Here is an 18,034-nt window from a genome sequence, read left to right as displayed (position 1 = left end):
CACACTCATCTTCTGCACATCTATCACTCCAGTGTTTAATTGCTATATTGGAATTATTTCTCCACTATGGCCTATTTATTGCTTTACCTCCCTTATCCTACCTCATTTGAACACACTGTATATAGACTTTTTCTATTGTATTATTGACTGTATGTTTGTTTATTCCATGTGCAACTCTGTGTTGTTGTTTGTGTCACACTGCTTTGCTTTATCTTGGCCAGGTCGCAGTTGTAAATGAGAACTTGTTCTCAACTAGCCTACCTGGTTAAATAAAGGTGAAATAAATATGTAGTAACCAAAAAAGTGTTTAACAAATACAATTCTATTTTATATTTGAGATTCTTCAAAGTAGCCACCCTTTGTCTTGACAGATTTGCACACGCTTGGCATTCTCTCAACCATCTTCGTGAGGTAGTCACCTGGAATACTTTTCAATTAACAGGTGTGCCTTGTTAAAAGTCTTTCCTTCTTAATGCGTTTGAGCCAGTCAGTTGTGTTTTGACCTGGTAGCAGTGGTATACAGAAGATAGCCCTATTTGGAAATAGACCAAGTCCGTATTATGGCAAGAACAGCTCAAATAAGCTAAGAGAAGCGGCAGTCCATCATTACTTTAAGACATAAAGGTCAGTCAATACAGAACATTTCAAGAACCTTTAAAGTTTCTTCAAGAGCAGTCACAAAAACCATCAAGCGCTATGATGAAACTGGCTCTGAGGACCGCCACAGGAAAGGAAGACCCGGAGTTACCTCTGCTGCAGAAGATAAGTTCATTAGAATTGACTGCACCTCAGATTGCAGCCCAAATAAATGCTTCACAGAGTTCAAGTAACAGACACATCTCAACTTCAACTGTTCAGAGGAGACTGTGTGAACCAGGCCTTCATGGTTGAATTTCTGCAAAGAAACCACTACTAAAGAACACCAATAATAAGAAGAGACTTGCTTGGGTCAAGAAACACGAGTAATGGACATTAGACCGGTGGAAATCTGTCCTTTGGTCTGATGAGTCCAAATTTGAGATTCTTCGTTCCAACCGCCTTGTTCCAACCGCTGGTCTCTGCATGTGTGGTTCCCACTGTGAAGCATGAAGGAGGAGGTGTGAGGATGTGGGGGTTCAAGGCACACTTAACCAGCATGGCTACCACAGCATTCTGCAGCGATACGCCATCCTATCTGGTTTGCACTTAGTGGGACTATCATTTGTTTTTCAACAGGAAAATGACCCAAAACACACCTCCAGGCTATGTAAGGGCTATTTGATCAAGAAGGAGAGTGATGGAGTGCTGCATCAGATGACCTGGCCTCCACAATCACCCCAAGAAAGGTAGAAGCGTGGCTCAGAAAACCAGTCAGTATATGGTATGACCACCATTTGCCTCATGCAGCGTGACACATCTTCTCCGCATAGAGTTGATCAGGCTGTTGATTGTGGCCTGTGGAATGTTGTCCCACTCCTCTTCAATGGCTGTGCGAAGTTGCTGGATATTGGTAGGAACTGGAACACGCTGTTGGACAAGTCGATCCAGAGCGTCCCAAACATGATCAACGGGTGACATGTCTGGTGAGTATTCAGGCCATGGAAGAACTGGGACATTTTCAGCTTCCAGGAATTCTGTACGGATCCTTGCAACATGGGGCTGTGTATTATCATGATGAAACATGAGGTGATGGTGGCGGATGAATGGCACAACAATGCGCCTCAGGATCTCGTCACGGTGTCTCTGTGCATTCAAATTACCATCGATAAGATGCAATTGTATTTGTTGTCTGTAGCTTATACCTACCCATACCATTACCCCAGCGCCACCATGGGGCACTCTGTTCACAATGTTGACATCAGCAAACCGCTTGCCCACATAACGCCATACACGTGGTCTGCGGTTGTGAGGCCGGCTGGACTTACTACCAAATTCTCTAAAACAACAATGGAGGTGGCTTATGGTAGAGGAATGAACTTTCAATTCTCTGGCAACAGCTCTGGTTGGACATTCCTGCAGTCAGTATGCCAATTGCAAGTTCCCTCGAAACTTGAGACATCTGTGGCATTGTGTTGTGTGACAAAACTGCACATTTTAGAGTGACCTTATATTGTCCCCAGCACAATGTGCACTTGTGTAATGATCATGCTGTTTAATCAGCTTCTTGATATGCCACAGCTGAATTTATTATCTTGGCAAAGGAGAAATGCTCACTAACAGTGATGTAATAAAATGTGTGCACACAATTTGAGCGAAATAAACTGAGATATTTTATTTCAGCTCATGAAACATGGGTCCAACACTTGTTGCGTTTATATTGTTGTTCAGTGTAGTAGTATAGAGTAAATCCTGACATAATTTATTTTCAGCCTGTATTTGTCAACACACAGTGCATTCAGAAAGTATTCAGACCCCTTCTCTTGTTGTAATGTTGTTACATTACAGCCTTCTCTAAAATTGATTAAATACATTAATTTCTTCATCAATCTACACACAATACCACATAATTACAAAGCAAAAACAGGATTTTAGAATTTTTTGCTAATTTATTCAAAAACAGAAATACCTTTAAATAAACTGTACTGTAATATTTAAATAAGTATTCAGAGCCTTTGCTATGAGACTCGAAATTGAGCTCAGGTGCATCCCGTTTCCATTGATCATCCTTGAGATGTTTCCACAACTTGATTGGAGTCCACCTGTGTTAAATTTAATTGATTGGACATGATTTGGAAAGAGACACACCTGTCTATATAAGATCCCGGTGTTGACAGTGCATGTCAGAGCAAAAACCAAGCCGTGAGGTCAAAGGAATTGTCCGTAGAGCCCCCGAGACAGGATTGTGTCGAGGCACAGATCTGGGGAAGGATACCAAAACATTTCTGCAGCATTGAAGGTCCCCAAGAACACAGTGGCCTTCATCATTCTTTAATGGAAGAAGTTTGGAACCACCAAGACTCTTCCTAGAGCTGGCTGCCTGGCCAAACTGAGCAATCGGGGGAGAACGGCCTTGGTCAGGGAGGTGACCAAGAACCCAATGGTCACTCTGATAGAGCTCCAGAGTTCCTCTGTGGAGATGGGAGAACCTTCCATGAGGACAACCATCTCTGCAGCACTCCACCAATTAGGCCTTTATGGTAGAGTGGCCAGACAGAAGCCACTCCTCAGTAAAAGACACATGACAGCCCACTGGAGTTTACCAAAGGGCACCTAAAGGACTCTCAGACCATGAGAAACAAGATTATCTGGTATTATGAAACCAAGATTGAACTCTTTGGCCTTAATGCCAAGCGTCACTTCTGTAGGAAACCTGGCATCATCCCTACAGTGAAGCATGGTGGTGACAGCATCATGCTGTGGGGGTGTTTTTCAGCGGCAGGGACTGGGAGACTAGTCAGGATCGAGGGAAAGATGATTGGAGCAAAGTACAGAGAGATCCTTGATGAAAACCTGCTCCAGAGCGCTCAGGACCTAAAACTGAGGTTCATCTTCCAACAGGACAACGACCCTAAGCGCACAGCCAAGACAACGTAGGAGTGGCTTGGGACAAGTCTCTGAATGTCCATGAGTGGCCCAGCCAGAGCCCGGACTTGAACCCGATCGAACATCTCTGGAGAGACCTGAAAATAGCTGTGCCGTGATGTACCCCATCCAACCTGACAGGACTTGAGAGGATCTGCAGAGAAGAATGGGAGAAACTCCCCAAATACAGGTGTGCCAAGCTTGTAGCGTCATACCCAAGAAGACTCGAGGCTGCAATCACTGCCAAAGGTGCTTCAACAAAGTACTGAGTAAAGTGTCTGAATACTTACATAAATGTGATATTTCAGTTTTTTTTATTAATTTGTAAAAAGTTTGAAAAAAGAATTCCACTTTGACATTATGGGGAATTGTGTGTTGGGCAGTGACAATTCTTTTTACATTTTATAAAAAAAAATATTCAGGCTGTAACACAACAAAGTGTGGGAAAAAGTCAAATGTAATGTGTTGCGTGCATGATCATGAGCAAAGTCATTGTAGCCTATCATTTCACTTCCCCTGTGAGAACCACTGTGTCCACTACAATGTAGAAAAACACATATCAGCTATCTTTCAATAGTTATCCATATTATCTTCATCTTATTCTTTCTAACTATGTGTATGGCAGATTTGTGTCCGCAATTTATGGAAGATGACAAAACTTTGGAGATAACAATAGATGGCAAAGGCAATTTTCCCTAAGTAAATGCTTATGACAAATCTAGCTCCAGATCCAACCATAGAGCCAGCTAATTAATCTTTTGAATACGGTTGTAATAAAAAAAAAAAATCATCAACAACAGTTAACATTAGCTAGATAGATAAGGTTAGCATGCTAGCTAGCTACACTGACAGCTGTCTGTGCCCTATTTGTTCATGTTTATCAACTCCACGTGGAAATTCCCACACCCAATTCGTGAATATGTATAAGTAGCCTTCGTCATTCTTCGGAGGTGGAACCTAAATGTGCATTTCTAGGACAGGAAATTATGTCGAAATAGTGGCGACAACCCCATCTGGGGGACTCCTTTAAACATGCACCAGGCATTTCACACACGCACAAACACACACACACACAAAGGCTAAGGTGTGGGACTGACAGGTAGGCAAAGGGACCTGGAGTCAGTTGGGCGTTCCCTGCACCCAAATTACTGGGAACTGAATCATTCTCATAAGTGGTCTGACGTATGTGGTTTGACTGTCTGTTTCTGCTTTCTTGCCAACACTCTTATCACACCCAAAATTCCATAAGGCAAAATAGCACACACACAGTGGCGATTTTAGCATGTACATCTTAGTGGGGCAAAAATATATATATTTTAGATGCATGCCAGCAAAGCCACTACACAACATAACACTAAACAATACATTAATTGCACTATAACGGTGACAAACGGTGCCCACAAACTGTTAGGGCCTACATAAAGCTATCCCAACAGCAGAGGTTTCTTTTCAGCACAATGGAGTGAATCCTTACCACTGCGCCACCTTGCTATAAGTAGAGCCTTGTCTGGCAGCAAAACAGTTCATTCAGCCTTAAAAAAACATAGCTGATATGGCTGACTTGCTTAAACAAATGTGGTTTCTACTGACAATTGAGATGTACAAACTATGGCATAAGGGGACGACGAGCGGATAAGAGGCAATTCATAATTTTGATTAAGACATTAATGAGCGAGCTAGGAAGGACGTAGTCAAAATAACTATTTGTTCAGCACTTCTAAAATGTACAGCGTCAGAATTCAGAACATGGGCTGTTCATTCAGTATACACCTAGGTCAGAACTGTAGGATAAATAAAGGGGGCATATAAGCAAACAATGAAAGCTCTTACAATATTCAATGATTACATTTCTCTAAAACAGGCTAAAGGCTACATGTGCACCACCAATTCAGAACAGTAGGCTAAATTATGAGGGGGAAAGGGACCAAATTATTAAGGTGAGGCACATGGGCTACTAACAGCTTACTACACAACATACACTTAGTGTTACTTACTTAGCTACAGTGTACATATCTACCTGGCCTATTCCATCATTTATGCAGCACAAATAAGAATTTATTGGACTCACCTTGTTGTGCTATGCTCATTTGAACAGGAAGGTGGCGTGGCGGTGCTTGTGGGCAAATTTTGTCATCAAACTTCATCATCAAAGTCTGGCATTCTGTGGCTGTATGGTGCTTTCAAGACAACTCGGAACTCGTAAAAAAAACAAGGTTGAATCATGACGTCAGTGATCTTCAGGTCAGAGCTCTAGAAAGAGGCCCGAGTTCCCGACTTGGAATTCCGAGTTGGATGACCGTTCAAAACGTACTTTTCCAGTCAGAGCAAATTTTTTCAGAGTTCCCAGTTGTCTTGAACTTACTAAAGTCTGAGATTTCCCGGGTCCGAGTGTCCAGTTGTTTTGAACGTGGCTGACAGCATGGCCAATGTATTCAAACATTTCTAGCCCATGGTGTTTAATGTTTATCCTTTTAAGCTTGGAAAAGAGACCCTTAAACACAGACTTGGACCACACTCAGACTCCATTGAATAGCAGGCTAGTGATTACTTTGCAGGCACTGATTCCTTCCAAACCACTCATTGTTGAATTTGCGATTTCCAACTTGTTGTGTAATGTTTATGTCCAATGGCCGATGAGCACCAATACGTTTTATCTATAATTTCTCTTCATATGACAAGGGTTGAAAAGGATTTGCCAGTAGTTTGTTGACGTGATTCATGATGATGACTGCTTATCTAGCTTGCTAGGTAAGATTTTGAAAGTATGATGTTGACATGATCAGTCCAATCAAAGCTACAGCAGATATAACGTGATTTGATGTAATTTTATCTGTGGCCAATGACCTTGAGCCTTCTTGAATGGGCACTTCTAATTGAACTCTATGGCAGCACCCCAGGGTCTTGAATTTTTGAGCTCTCCCCATAGATTTTGCAGTAACGTAGTGTCCCCATAAGTGACAGAACACTGAGCCAATCACAGCGCAACTAGAGAACATTACCAACCCCTACACACCACCACAGAAAGCACCAAGTTAGGCTGAAACACCTGTATTTTGGAGCTGCCTTACTCAAGAAAGCAAAAAAGAGACCATGTTTGTATGCTTTATTAAATCAATTGTTATTCATTTTTACATTAATGCCAAAATAACATGCAAAACTGGCAAAAGAAAAACAGACGGGTCGACACTGCACACACACAATCAATGCTGAGGTGTAGGATTGACAGGTACGGACCCACTGACAATTTAGAAATGTTTACAAATTAATACAAAATTAAAAGCTGAAATGTCTTGAGTAAATAAGTATTCAACCCATTTGTTATGGCAAGCCTAAATATGTTCAGGAGTAAAAATTTGCTTAACAAGTCATATAATAAGTTACATGGACTTTTGAATGATTACCTCATCTCTGTCACCACACATACAATTATCAGTCGAGTAGTGAATTTCAAGCACAGATTCAACCACAAAGACCAGGGAGGTTTTCTAATGCCTCACAAAGGGCACCTATTGATAGTTGGGTAAAAAAAAAATGCAGACATTGAATATCCCTAAGAGCATGGTAAAGTTATTCATTATGCTTTGGACGGTGTACCAATACACCCAGTCACTACAAAGATACAGGCGTCCTTCCTAACTCAGCTGCCAGATAGGAAGGAAACCGCTCAGGGATTTCACCATGAGCCCAATGGTGACTTTAAAACAGTTACAGAGTTTAATGGCTGTGATGGGAGAAAATTGAGGATGGATCAACACCATAGTAGTTACTCCACAATACTAACCTAATTGACAGAGTTAAAAGAATGAAGTCTGTATAGAATACAAATATTCCAAAACATGCATCAGTTTGTAATAAGGCACTAAAATAATACTGCAAAAAATGTGGCAAAGAAATTAACTTTTGTCCTGAATACAAAGCATTATGTTTGGGGCAAATCCAACACAACACACCACTGAGTACCACTCTCTATATTTTCAAGCATGGCTGTATCATGTTATGGATATGCTCTTAATTGGCAAGGACTAGGGAGTTTTTTGTTGTTGTTGATAAAAAGACGGAGAATAGAGCTAAGCACAGGCAAAACCAGGAAAACCTGGTTCATTCTGCTTTCCAACAGACACTGGGAGACAAATTCACCTTTCATCCGGGGCAGTAACCTAACACTCAAGGCCAGATACAGTTGAAGTCAGAAGTTTACATACACCTTAGCCAAATACATTTAAACTCAGTTTTTCACAATTCCTGACATTTAATCCTAGTAAAAATTACCTGTCTTAGGTCAGTTAGGATCACCGCTTGGTTTTAAGAATGTGAAATGTCAGAATAATAGTAGAGAGAATGATTTATTTCAGCTTTTATTTAATTCATTACATTCCCAGTGGGTCAGAAGTTTACTTACACTCAATTAGTATTTGGTAGCATTGCCTATAAATTGTTGAACTTGGGTCAAACATTTCGGGTAGCCTTCCACAAGCTTCCCACAATAAGTTGGGTGAATTTTGGCCCATTCCTCCTGACAGAGCTGGTGTAATTGAGTCAGGTTTGTAGAACTCCTTGCTCACACACGCCTTTTCAGCTCTGCCCACAAATTTTCTATAGGATTGAAGTCAGGGCTTTGTGTTGGCCACTCCAATACCTTGACTTTGTTGTCCTTAAGCCATTTTGCCACAACTTTGGAAGTATGCTTAGGGTCATTGTTCATTTGGAAGACCCATTTGCGACCAAGCTTTAACTTCCCAAATTATGTCTTGAGATTTTGCTTCAATTTATCCACATCATTTTCCTCCCTCATGATGCCATCTATTTTGTGAAGTGCACCAGTCCCTCCTGCAGCAAAGCAACCCCCACAACATGATGCTGCCACCCCCGTGCTTCACAGTTGGGATGGTGTTCTTCGGCTTGCAAGCCTCCCCCTTTTTCCTCCAAACATAATGACGGCCATTATGGCCATTGTGGCCATTTTTGTTTCATCAGACCAGAGGGAACAAAGTACAATCTTTGTTCCCATGTGCAGTTGCAAACCGTAATCTGGCTTTTCTTAATGGAGGTTTTGGAGCAGTGGCTTCTTCCTTGCTGAGTGGCCTTTCAGGTTATGTCGATAAAGGACCAGTTTTACTGTGGATATAGATACCTTTGTACCTGTTTCCTCCAGCATCTTCACAAGGTCCTTTGCTGTTGTTCTGGGATTGATTTGCACTTTTCGCACCGAAATACATTAATCTCTAGGAGACAGAACGCGTCTCCTTCCTGAGTGGTATGACGGCTGCGTGGTTCCATGGTGTTTATACTTGCGTACTATTGTTTGTACAGATGAACATGGTACCTTAAGGCATTTGGAAATTGCTCCCAAAGATGAACCAGACTTGTGGAGGCCTACACATTTTTGAGGTATTGGCTGATTTCTTTTGATTTTCCCATGATGTCAAGAAAACAGGCACTGAGTTTGAAGGTAGGCCTTGAAATACATACACAGGTACACCTCCAATTGACTCAAATGATGTCAATTAGCCTATCAGAAGCTTCTAAAGCCATGACAGTCAACTCAGTGTATGTAAACATCTTACCCACTGGAATTGTGATACAATGAATTATAAGTTAAATAATTTGTCTGTAAACAATTGTTGGAACAATTCCTTGTGTCATGCACAAAGTAGATGTCCTAACCAACTTGCAAAAAGTACAGTTTGTTAACAAGAAATTTGTGGAGTGGTTGAAAAACAAGTTTTAATGACTCCAACCTAAGTGTATATAAACTTCCGACTTCAGCTGTATACACTGGAGTTGCTTACCAAGACGACATTGAATGTTCCTGGGTGGCCTAGTTACAGTTTTTACTTAAATCGGCTTGAAAATCAATGACCGCCATTCCTTCCAGTTCTCTGTTGCTAATGACTGGAACGAATTGCAAAAATCACTGAAGCTGGAGACTCATATCTCCCTCAATAACTTTAAGCATCAGCTGTCAGAGCAGCTTACAGATCATTGCACTTGTACATAGTCCATCTGTAAATAGCCCATCCAACTACCTCATCCCCATATTGTTATTTATTTATTTTGCTCCTTTGCACCCCAGTGTCTCTACTTGCACATTCATCTTCTGCACATCTATCACTCCAGTGTTTAATTGCTATATAGTAATTTTTTCTCCACTACAGCCTATTTATTGCCTTACCTCCCTAATCTTACCTCATTTGCACACACTGTATATAGATTTTTCTATTGTGTTATTGACTATACGTTTGTTTATTCCATGTGTAACTCTGTGTTGTTGTTTGTGCCGCACTGCTTTGCTCTATCTTGGTCAGGTCGCAGTTGTAAATGAGGCCTACCTGGTTAAATAAAGGTGAAAAAAAAAATACAAATAAAAAATTGTTTTCCAGTTTCTTTAAATACTTTGCAAATGCAACTGAAATTGTCTATTCGTTCCTTTTAAATTTTGTAGATGCTCTTATCCAGAGCAACTTACAGTAGTGAGTGCATACATTTGAATACTTTTTCATACTGCTCCCCGGTGGGAATCGAATCCACAACCCTAGTGTTGCAAGCACCATTCTCTGCCGAGTGGCGCAGTGGTCTACGGCACTGCATCACCAGTGCAAGAGGCGTCAGTACAGTACCTTGTTTGAATCCAGGCTGTATCACATCCGACCGTGATTGGGAGTCCCATAAGGCAGCGCACAATTGTCCCTGCGACGTCTGGGGTAGGCCGTCATTGTAAATAACAATGTGTTCTTAACTGACTTGCCTAGTTAAGTAAAGGTTACATTTTTTTAAAATACTAAAGTTACCAACTCATCACCACAAACCACTTGATGTCTCAACGTACTGAATTATTGTATTGTGCATTGTTTTTCTTCATGCTGATGGAAAATCTACAGGTACCAAACCTAGATGACCAACCTATGTACTGTACAATATAGTAATGTACAGTATATTTACATTAAGTGATTTGTAAGGATGGTAAATTATTACTGCACCAAAAGTGGTTGTTTTCCATGTTATTTGATCAAGAAAAATATTGAATTTGATGTGGATGTTTTGTGTCTTTGTCCATAACGTTACACCTTCAGAACAAGGTTTTCTTTTTTCTGGATTCCATTAAAATTACAATCGCAGAGAAAGGGACATGGCAAAAACTCTTACAAATCCAACTATTGAATCCTGCAAGATATGTTTTTTAATTTCCTTTATTGCCAAAGCAGAGATGCTGACATTTTTTTTGCCCGTGATACAGCAGTATATATTGGTCTGCTAATACCAGTAAAAACCCAGTGCACTACTTTTGTGACAAATATACTTTTTTCAAATATATGTATTTTTTTCTATTATTATATTTTTTTATTCTAATTTATCAGGGAGTTCTGCAGAACCCTCAGCATCCTACTTCTCGCAGCTATATGTCCACAATCTACTCACGTCAAGGTAATCTACTCACGTTCGCATACAACAGTTTATGGACCATCTATGTCCGGTTTGCATCCGGTTTACACAGCCCAACCTCACACGCCCACTAGCACTCCTGCTGCATTCAAAATAACTGGGAACTCGGAACTGGGAATTTGGAAATCTCCGACTTCTATGGATTCAAAACAACTTGGAACTCAGAAAAATGTTTGCTCTGACTGGGAAAAATCTATTTGAACAGTCAACCAACTCGGATTTCCAGCTCAGGATCTCGGGCCTCTTTCTAGAGCTCAAATTTTCCGACTGGAATATCACTGACATCAGGATTTGACCTCGTATTTCTCTGAGTTCCAAGTTGCTTTGAAAGAGGCAATAGTGCGCACAGGGAGCAGCACGAGCAGCGATGAGGTCATCACGTAATGTGAAAACACGGCAGTGTCATGACTGTCCTGTAAGGATCAGAATGGGTCAGATCAACTTATCAATGGATAACTTCAACCAGACGAACCGCCCCTTTTGAAGAACTGTATAAAATTATGGGTTAAGAATTAACATATCGGACCAGAGAGACGTTGAGCTGCAGCTTATGTCCAAAGTGTGCAAAGTATGATTACTGAGAGAGTAGTTAACTGTACCAAATTATTATGTCTGTCCCTCTCTCCCTTTCCATGTCTTTTTTTTCTCAATGTCTTTTGTAGCAAGCCACCATATTGTGTCAGTCCGCTAGGGACCTGTTTCTAATGTATTAAGTGTGTATGGATATCCTGTGTTAGCTAGTAAATAAATAATTAAACCAATTTGTATAGTACTGAATCATAAGTAAGGCTGGTGTTTTTGCAGATGTAGGAGGTTATGACTGTTCAGAATGATGATATGATACGAGGTCATGATTAATAATTTGATTGTTTATAGATGTGATAGGTTAAGACCTTGAGTTTAATTCTGGAGATGGTAACTCTTTAACCTGTCTGGGCTAGGGGGCAGTATTTTCACGGCCGGATAAAAAAAGTACCCGATTTAAACTGGTTACTACTCTTGCCCAGAAATGGGAATATGCATATTATTAGTAGATTTGGATAGAAAATACTCTAAAGTTTCTAAAACTGTTTGAATGGTGTCTGTGAGTATAACAGAACTCATATGGCAGGCAAAAACCTGAGAAGATTCCATGCAGGAAGTGGCCTGTATGACAATTTGTAGTCCTTCTGTTGCATCTCTATCAAAATTACAGCATCTGAGCTGTTACGTGACACTTTCTAAGGCTTCCATTGGCTCTCTAAAGCCTTCAGAAAGCGGATTGGCGCGTCTCCTGTCTCTGGGCAGATAACAGGAGCAGAGTTTGTCAGTGGTCTGCCTGGGGACAGAGAGACTGGAGATGCGCTTTCACGAGACCTCGCCATTTTTTTCTTTCCCTCTTTGAATGAATACAACATTGTCCGGTTGGAATATTATCGCTATTTTACGAGAAAAATAGCATAAAAATTGATTTTAAACAGCGTTTGGCATGCTTCTAAGTATGGTAATGGAATTTTTTTACATTTTTTGTCACGAAATGCGCTCGCGCGTTACCCTTTGGATAGTGACCTGAACGCGCAAACAAAACTCAAACCAGGCGCTGACGGGACAAATGCTGGTAAGCTTGACAAACAAGACTATCTGGCAACAGACAAACAGATAACACAGGTATAAATACACAGGGGATAATGGGGAATATGGGCGACACCTGGAGGGGGGTGGAGACAATCACAAAGACAGGTGAAACAGATCAGGGCGGAACAACATCACGTAACGCCAGAAATATCATACACCAATGGCAGCGTCTTATAATCTTAACTCATTTAAATATGTAACGCCTTAAAACCGTCATCACACACCGTAAAATTGCTCAAGCAGAATGTAGCAGAATGATCCCAGTAAATAACCCCCTTTCATCTGTGTTGTGACTTTAAGCTAGCAAGCTACTTAACAGTTTGCTGGAAAAAGCAGTGTGTTATAAACTGGATGTCATAGTGTTCATTTAATGTTACACTATTTTCCTCCAACATTAGTGGTTGCTTTTCATTTCGGGTGGGCGGGCTGCACCAATAATTATGATCATGTCACACGTGTGCAGTGCACATTTTGTGCCAATTTGCTTTGTCAATTGATGAGAACATCAGGAAGCTAATTCTGAAGATGGATACTTTACCATTAACAGTGGATCAGTGGCTCTTGCAAGAGCTGACCATAATGTAAATAATACAGTTTGACACGATGGCTGTGGCTGTGGCTGCTTTGACTTGTGAACAGTATATTTTTCTGTAACACCTGACACAGCTGACACAAAAGAATGTTGTCCACAAAAGGAGTTGCGGTGGGAATAGTATTTGTCATTTACCGATGAAAATCATACACCGAGTATACCAAACATTCGGAACATCTTCCTAATATTGAGTTGCACCCCCCCACCCCCTCTTTTGTTCTCAAAAAATGGACAAAACAGCTGTTTTGTGCACAATGGTGATGATGATGAAAGTGTCTTAGGAATTTTCAAATCTGTCTTCTGTATGTGGCCTTCTATGGATAGACTTTCTGGGCCGGGCGTCAGTTAAAATGCAGTACCGAAGCAAAACTGTAGGAGCAGTCGAAACTGTGTTTATATACCGGAACCCTGGATGAGAACTGTTGTATGAAATCATAGACATTTCCACAAAACAGCTGTTTTGTGCACAATGGTGACGATGATTAAAGTGTCTTAGGAATTTTCAAATCTGGCTTCTGTATGTGGCCTTCTATGGAAGGCCTTCTACCATTTTAAAGTAGTCAAAGTACTCAACTGAGTGGGGATTCCTGTGGATTGTAGCCTCAATGGCACTGCCCATGCTTTCACAGATGCTACAATGGCACATATATAAAGATGAGTCCTATTTATCTCTGTGTATAAAACCAATCGGTATGTAAAGCAAAGAGCTTAACTGTGCCAGCCAGCTCTTAAGTTCTATTCAGTTCAACTCGCAATACGACATCTGAACTGTGTGTAAATTACCTAACCTCTCCCATTTTATATAGGTATAATCGTGTGATATGACCTCTCCCTCACATTTTTTCATGTGGTTATCTGATCAAAGATTACCCAACATCTGTCAGAGTGACAGTGCACATTCCTTTGTTTGCAAAAGTAGCCAATAAGACTAGACTTTCTTCTACGCCCGGATCAGCTTACACGTCAGCCTAATACAACCACAGCGCAGTTAATTACATTATTTAAACCGAAGTTGGGCTACTTTAACTAATTCCTTTACAGGAAGAAAGTTTTGTAGAGCAAAGGAAATGTCGAAAAAAGTGGCAGTAGTTACCGGTGCCAATAAAGGCATAGGACTTGCGATTGTGAGGGAGCTTTGCAAGGCAAAATTTACCGGAGATGTTATTCTTACTGCTCGAAATGAGAAACTTGGAAATGAGGCAGTGAAGATGCTAAAGTCCGAAGGATTTGAAGTTGCTTACCACCACCTTGATCTCTGCGACCAGGGCAGCGCCAAGCAACTGAGTAACTTTCTGCAGAAGACGTATGGGGGATTGGATGTGCTTATTAACAACGCTGGAATGGCTTTTAAAAGTTCCGTACGGTAGCCTATTCTACTATTTTGGCGACTTTGGCCATGCAATTGTTACTGTTTTAGCCGATCATAACAATTACTCTCACCCGGGCGCCGGTATAGGTGTGTTTTGCACCGACTGAACGTTGATTGCGTTCTATTGGGAATCGTGCTGCCTCCCAGGGCCCGCTCTATCCGACGGAGAAGTCGGCTCAAAATAAAAGCGACTTCATTAAGCACGTGTAGTAATTCGTATGATTTTATGTTTCCCATGCAAAAGTGATTGCTTTTGATTAAAAACGATGTATCTGCCTTCCCAATGAAAACTAGTTAGACAATTCAAACATTTATTTTATGGAAAAGAGATGTGTATGATGCAGTATGCTGCCTCGTTGACAAAATAAGTGGCTCAGATTACTGTTTAATTGAGAAGCGTGCTCCTCCATACCCGCTTTCGCCTGGGCCAGTGTAAAATAACTCCGTCACTGTAGCCAGATAGTGAGAGGTTTGTGGGCAGATCTTGTGCTATGTTAAGCAACAAGCAGCAGTTCATTTTAAACTGCCTACCAATTATAGTACGGCTCCTTGAATGATAGTCCTATGTAACAGTGTGATTGCATTTGAAAATGATGCTCTGAAAATATGATGGGTGAGGGTGACGCTATATTGACACAGCCCCCCCCCTCCCCCACTCTTTCTCTCCCCCTCTCTTGTACAAAGCAATAATTGATCATCACATGTTTTCCCTAGATGATGCGACTGAGCCTTTTGGGGAACAGGCTGAGGTGACCATGCGCACCAACTTTTGGGGCACCCTGTGGGTGTGCCATGCTCTCCTACCCCTCCTCAGACCAAATGCCAGAGTGGTGAATGTCTCCAGCTTTGTTAGCAAGAAGGCTCTTGATACATGCAGCCCTCAACTACAAGCCAAGTATGATCTTCATTCTGTATCGAAAACCTCATTCATCCTTAACTTAATTCTGAATTGTGATCTACTGAGGGAGAAATATACACTGATATCATTATACATCCCTCCAGCCGCAGACCTGACCTTCTTGAAGGAAAGCCCTTTTCATCCCTTTCATAGCTGCTGTCGCATTAGCAGAAATGAAGACCATTGTACTTAAGGCCACAACAGCAAAATTGGAAAATCAAATCAAAGTGTATGATGTCAATTGCAATTCTAGTACACACAAATGCTACTACAGATCATAGACAATATTTAGAAATGAAACCATTAGTGATCATTACATGCAGTCATAAACTACTGTATTACAAGGTCTTTTTTCTGTGGTGTCTTGAAGGTTCCGTGATACTGAGCTCTCTGAGGAGGAACTGTGCTTGCTGATGGGGCAGTTTGTTATTGCTGCTCAGCAGGGAAACCATCAGGCCCAGGGGTGGCCAAACACAGCCTATGGCACAACAAAGGTAGGGTTCTGTCTGTCCACACAACTATTAAGGGGAATGGGCAAAGGCAGATTTATCATACTGTTTTTTTCACCTCTGTTTAGATTGGAGTGACTGTGCTGTCCAGGATTCAGGCTCATATTCTGACTAAGACCCGGGCAGCTGATGGAATCCTGCTCAATGCCTGCTGCCCTGGCTGGGTCCGCACTGACATGGCAGGCTCCAAAGCCCCCAAGAGCCCTGAAGAAGGAGCACAGACTCCTACCTATCTGGCACTTCTTCCTGAAGGGGCGAAGCAGCCACATGGACAGTTGGTGTGGGACAAGACCGTTCAGGAATGGTAGAGTGGAGGCAGCAGGAAGTTTACCGCATCTCAATCTGAGACCTGAGGAAAATTGCACAAAAAGATTCTGCCAAATTCACATCACAAAAGACGCATTGCAACAGAGGGTTGTTGACATATCATCTTAGCTTTTTTTTCTTTATATAATTTCATGTGAATAATTAGCAAAAAATTACTCAGGAGTACTTTCAATATAATGTAGGCCTGCTATTCTTTCAAAAAGTTGATGATGTAAAGAAATAAAATAGATTGATAATATTGGAAACTCTTGTTCAAAGTTGTAACTTTGTTTATTGAATTGAGCCTCTAGGGCATAGTTCCCCAACTGGCGGCCCGTGAGCCGAATTTTGCCTGCGGGTGATTTTATTGGGCCCCCAAAGTTTTCTACCAAAAAAAAAACTTTTTGGATTGGATATATAAGACTGTAAAAACACCAGCAAATCAGCTCCAAGTGATGTCTACAAATTATTTGTAATTACATTCGGGCCCTCTGACCATCCACTCAAGAAAGAAATCAGCCCGCAGCTGAGTCTAGTTCAGGCCTCTGGGGCCGGAGTGATGACACACTTTTTCCCCATCCCTAGCAAACACAGCTGATTAAACTAATTGCGTTCTAAACTGAAGATCATGATTAGTTGATTATTAGATTCGAGGTGTGTTAGCTCAGGCTGAGGCAAAAGTGTGACACCAATCAGGCCCCCGAGGACTGGCGTTGCCCATCCCTGGTCTAGTTGATTATCCCTGCTGTAGGGGGCACCAAAGACCAAGCGGAGACTGACCAAGAAAGCCTAGAATAATGTTCTCAAAAGGCAATCTATTTCTTACCACTAATTTAGCATTTTGTAGAGACCTGATTGTCTCTGCATTCAGTTGGAGGAGATAGTTGTTTTGCCATGTGTTCACCCCTGAGGATGAGAGAGACCCATTTCATTCAAGCTACCTTATCTTCCTCTCCCTTATGAACTTGTATTGTACAAATCATCTTCTGACTGGAGGAGTAGCATTCCCACCAGATGGAATGCACTGAGAGGAGGGACGCTTGAAAAGAAGTAGAGTGCAGGTGTCTGCAAGCACAAAGACTCTTGCAGGGCACTCAACCTTGAGTGAGAGCCAGCCCTACCACATAGACCTGACATACCATAACATAGTCATTCAAGCTGCCTGTTGAGATAGTGACATATTCAGAGTGCAAATTAATAAAATAAAAATGTAACCATTCTATTTGTTTAAAATGCAATGTGTACTGCTACAGTGGTAAATATAAAAATAAAACCATTCCAAATTAAATGAACCCCCCACCTGTGTCCATAGCCGGGGGAAGCTGCAGCACCCCCTGATAAATTTAAATCATTTTGCCATAAAAAAATCATTTTCCACTAAACTAAATTACTGAACAGACATAAATCAAAGTATTGAAAATACTACACCAGAGAGCATACTTTAGATACATACAGAGGATCAATAGCTTCTAAAAAAAAATAGCTGGTGATTAAGTTTTATCACAACCACTTACAGTCGGGAAGGCTGCAATTTGGGCAGCATGCGTGCCAAATATAGAACAGCTTGTTACGTTGTAGCCATTGATATAATCCATAGAAGGACTTCAGAACCTCTAACCCTGCCACTTCGACTGATACATTTATGGGTACACAAGCAATGGCTGCCAGTCCTGACTTGAATGGGAACTGTCATCTATGGATTATATTTCTATGGTTGGTTGCGGCTGTCAGTTTGCCAGTTTACATTGCTGACTATCATGTGTAGGCTAGGCTACACGAGACCTCTCAACACAGTTACTGAAGGC

At 41.3% G+C, this 18,034-nt stretch overlaps 1 protein-coding gene across 1 annotated transcript; it reads left to right on the top strand.

The window, feature by feature from the left end:
* The first annotated feature begins 14,053 nt into the window (after positions 1-14,053).
* Positions 14,054-16,495, top strand: LOC115204367 (carbonyl reductase [NADPH] 1). The gene is made up of 4 exons (XM_029769876.1): positions 14,054-14,500; positions 15,231-15,411; positions 15,785-15,908; positions 15,992-16,495. Exons 1-4 carry the CDS (start codon positions 14,215-14,217, stop codon positions 16,229-16,231), a joined length of 831 nt encoding a protein of 276 aa, XP_029625736.1. The 5' UTR covers positions 14,054-14,214; the 3' UTR covers positions 16,232-16,495.
* Positions 16,496-18,034: the final 1,539 nt, after the last annotated feature.

Source organism: Salmo trutta, chromosome 12 (genome assembly GCF_901001165.1).
Source record: "Salmo trutta chromosome 12, fSalTru1.1, whole genome shotgun sequence".
NCBI lineage: Eukaryota > Metazoa > Chordata > Actinopteri > Salmoniformes > Salmonidae > Salmo > Salmo trutta.
Note: the sequence above shows the minus strand (reverse complement) of the source record. Positions and strands in the feature narration are given on the sequence as shown.

Coding starts and splice junctions, on each gene's coding strand:
- LOC115204367 (XM_029769876.1), top strand. CDS start 14,215: ATGTCGAAAAAAGTGGCAGTAGTTACCGGTGCCAATAAAGGCATAGGA. Junction 14,501..15,230: donor CGCTGGAATGGCTTTTAAAA/GTTCCGTACGGT, acceptor TGTTTTCCCTAG/ATGATGCGACTGAGCCTTTT. Junction 15,909..15,991: donor CAGCCTATGGCACAACAAAG/GTAGGGTTCTGT, acceptor ACCTCTGTTTAG/ATTGGAGTGACTGTGCTGTC.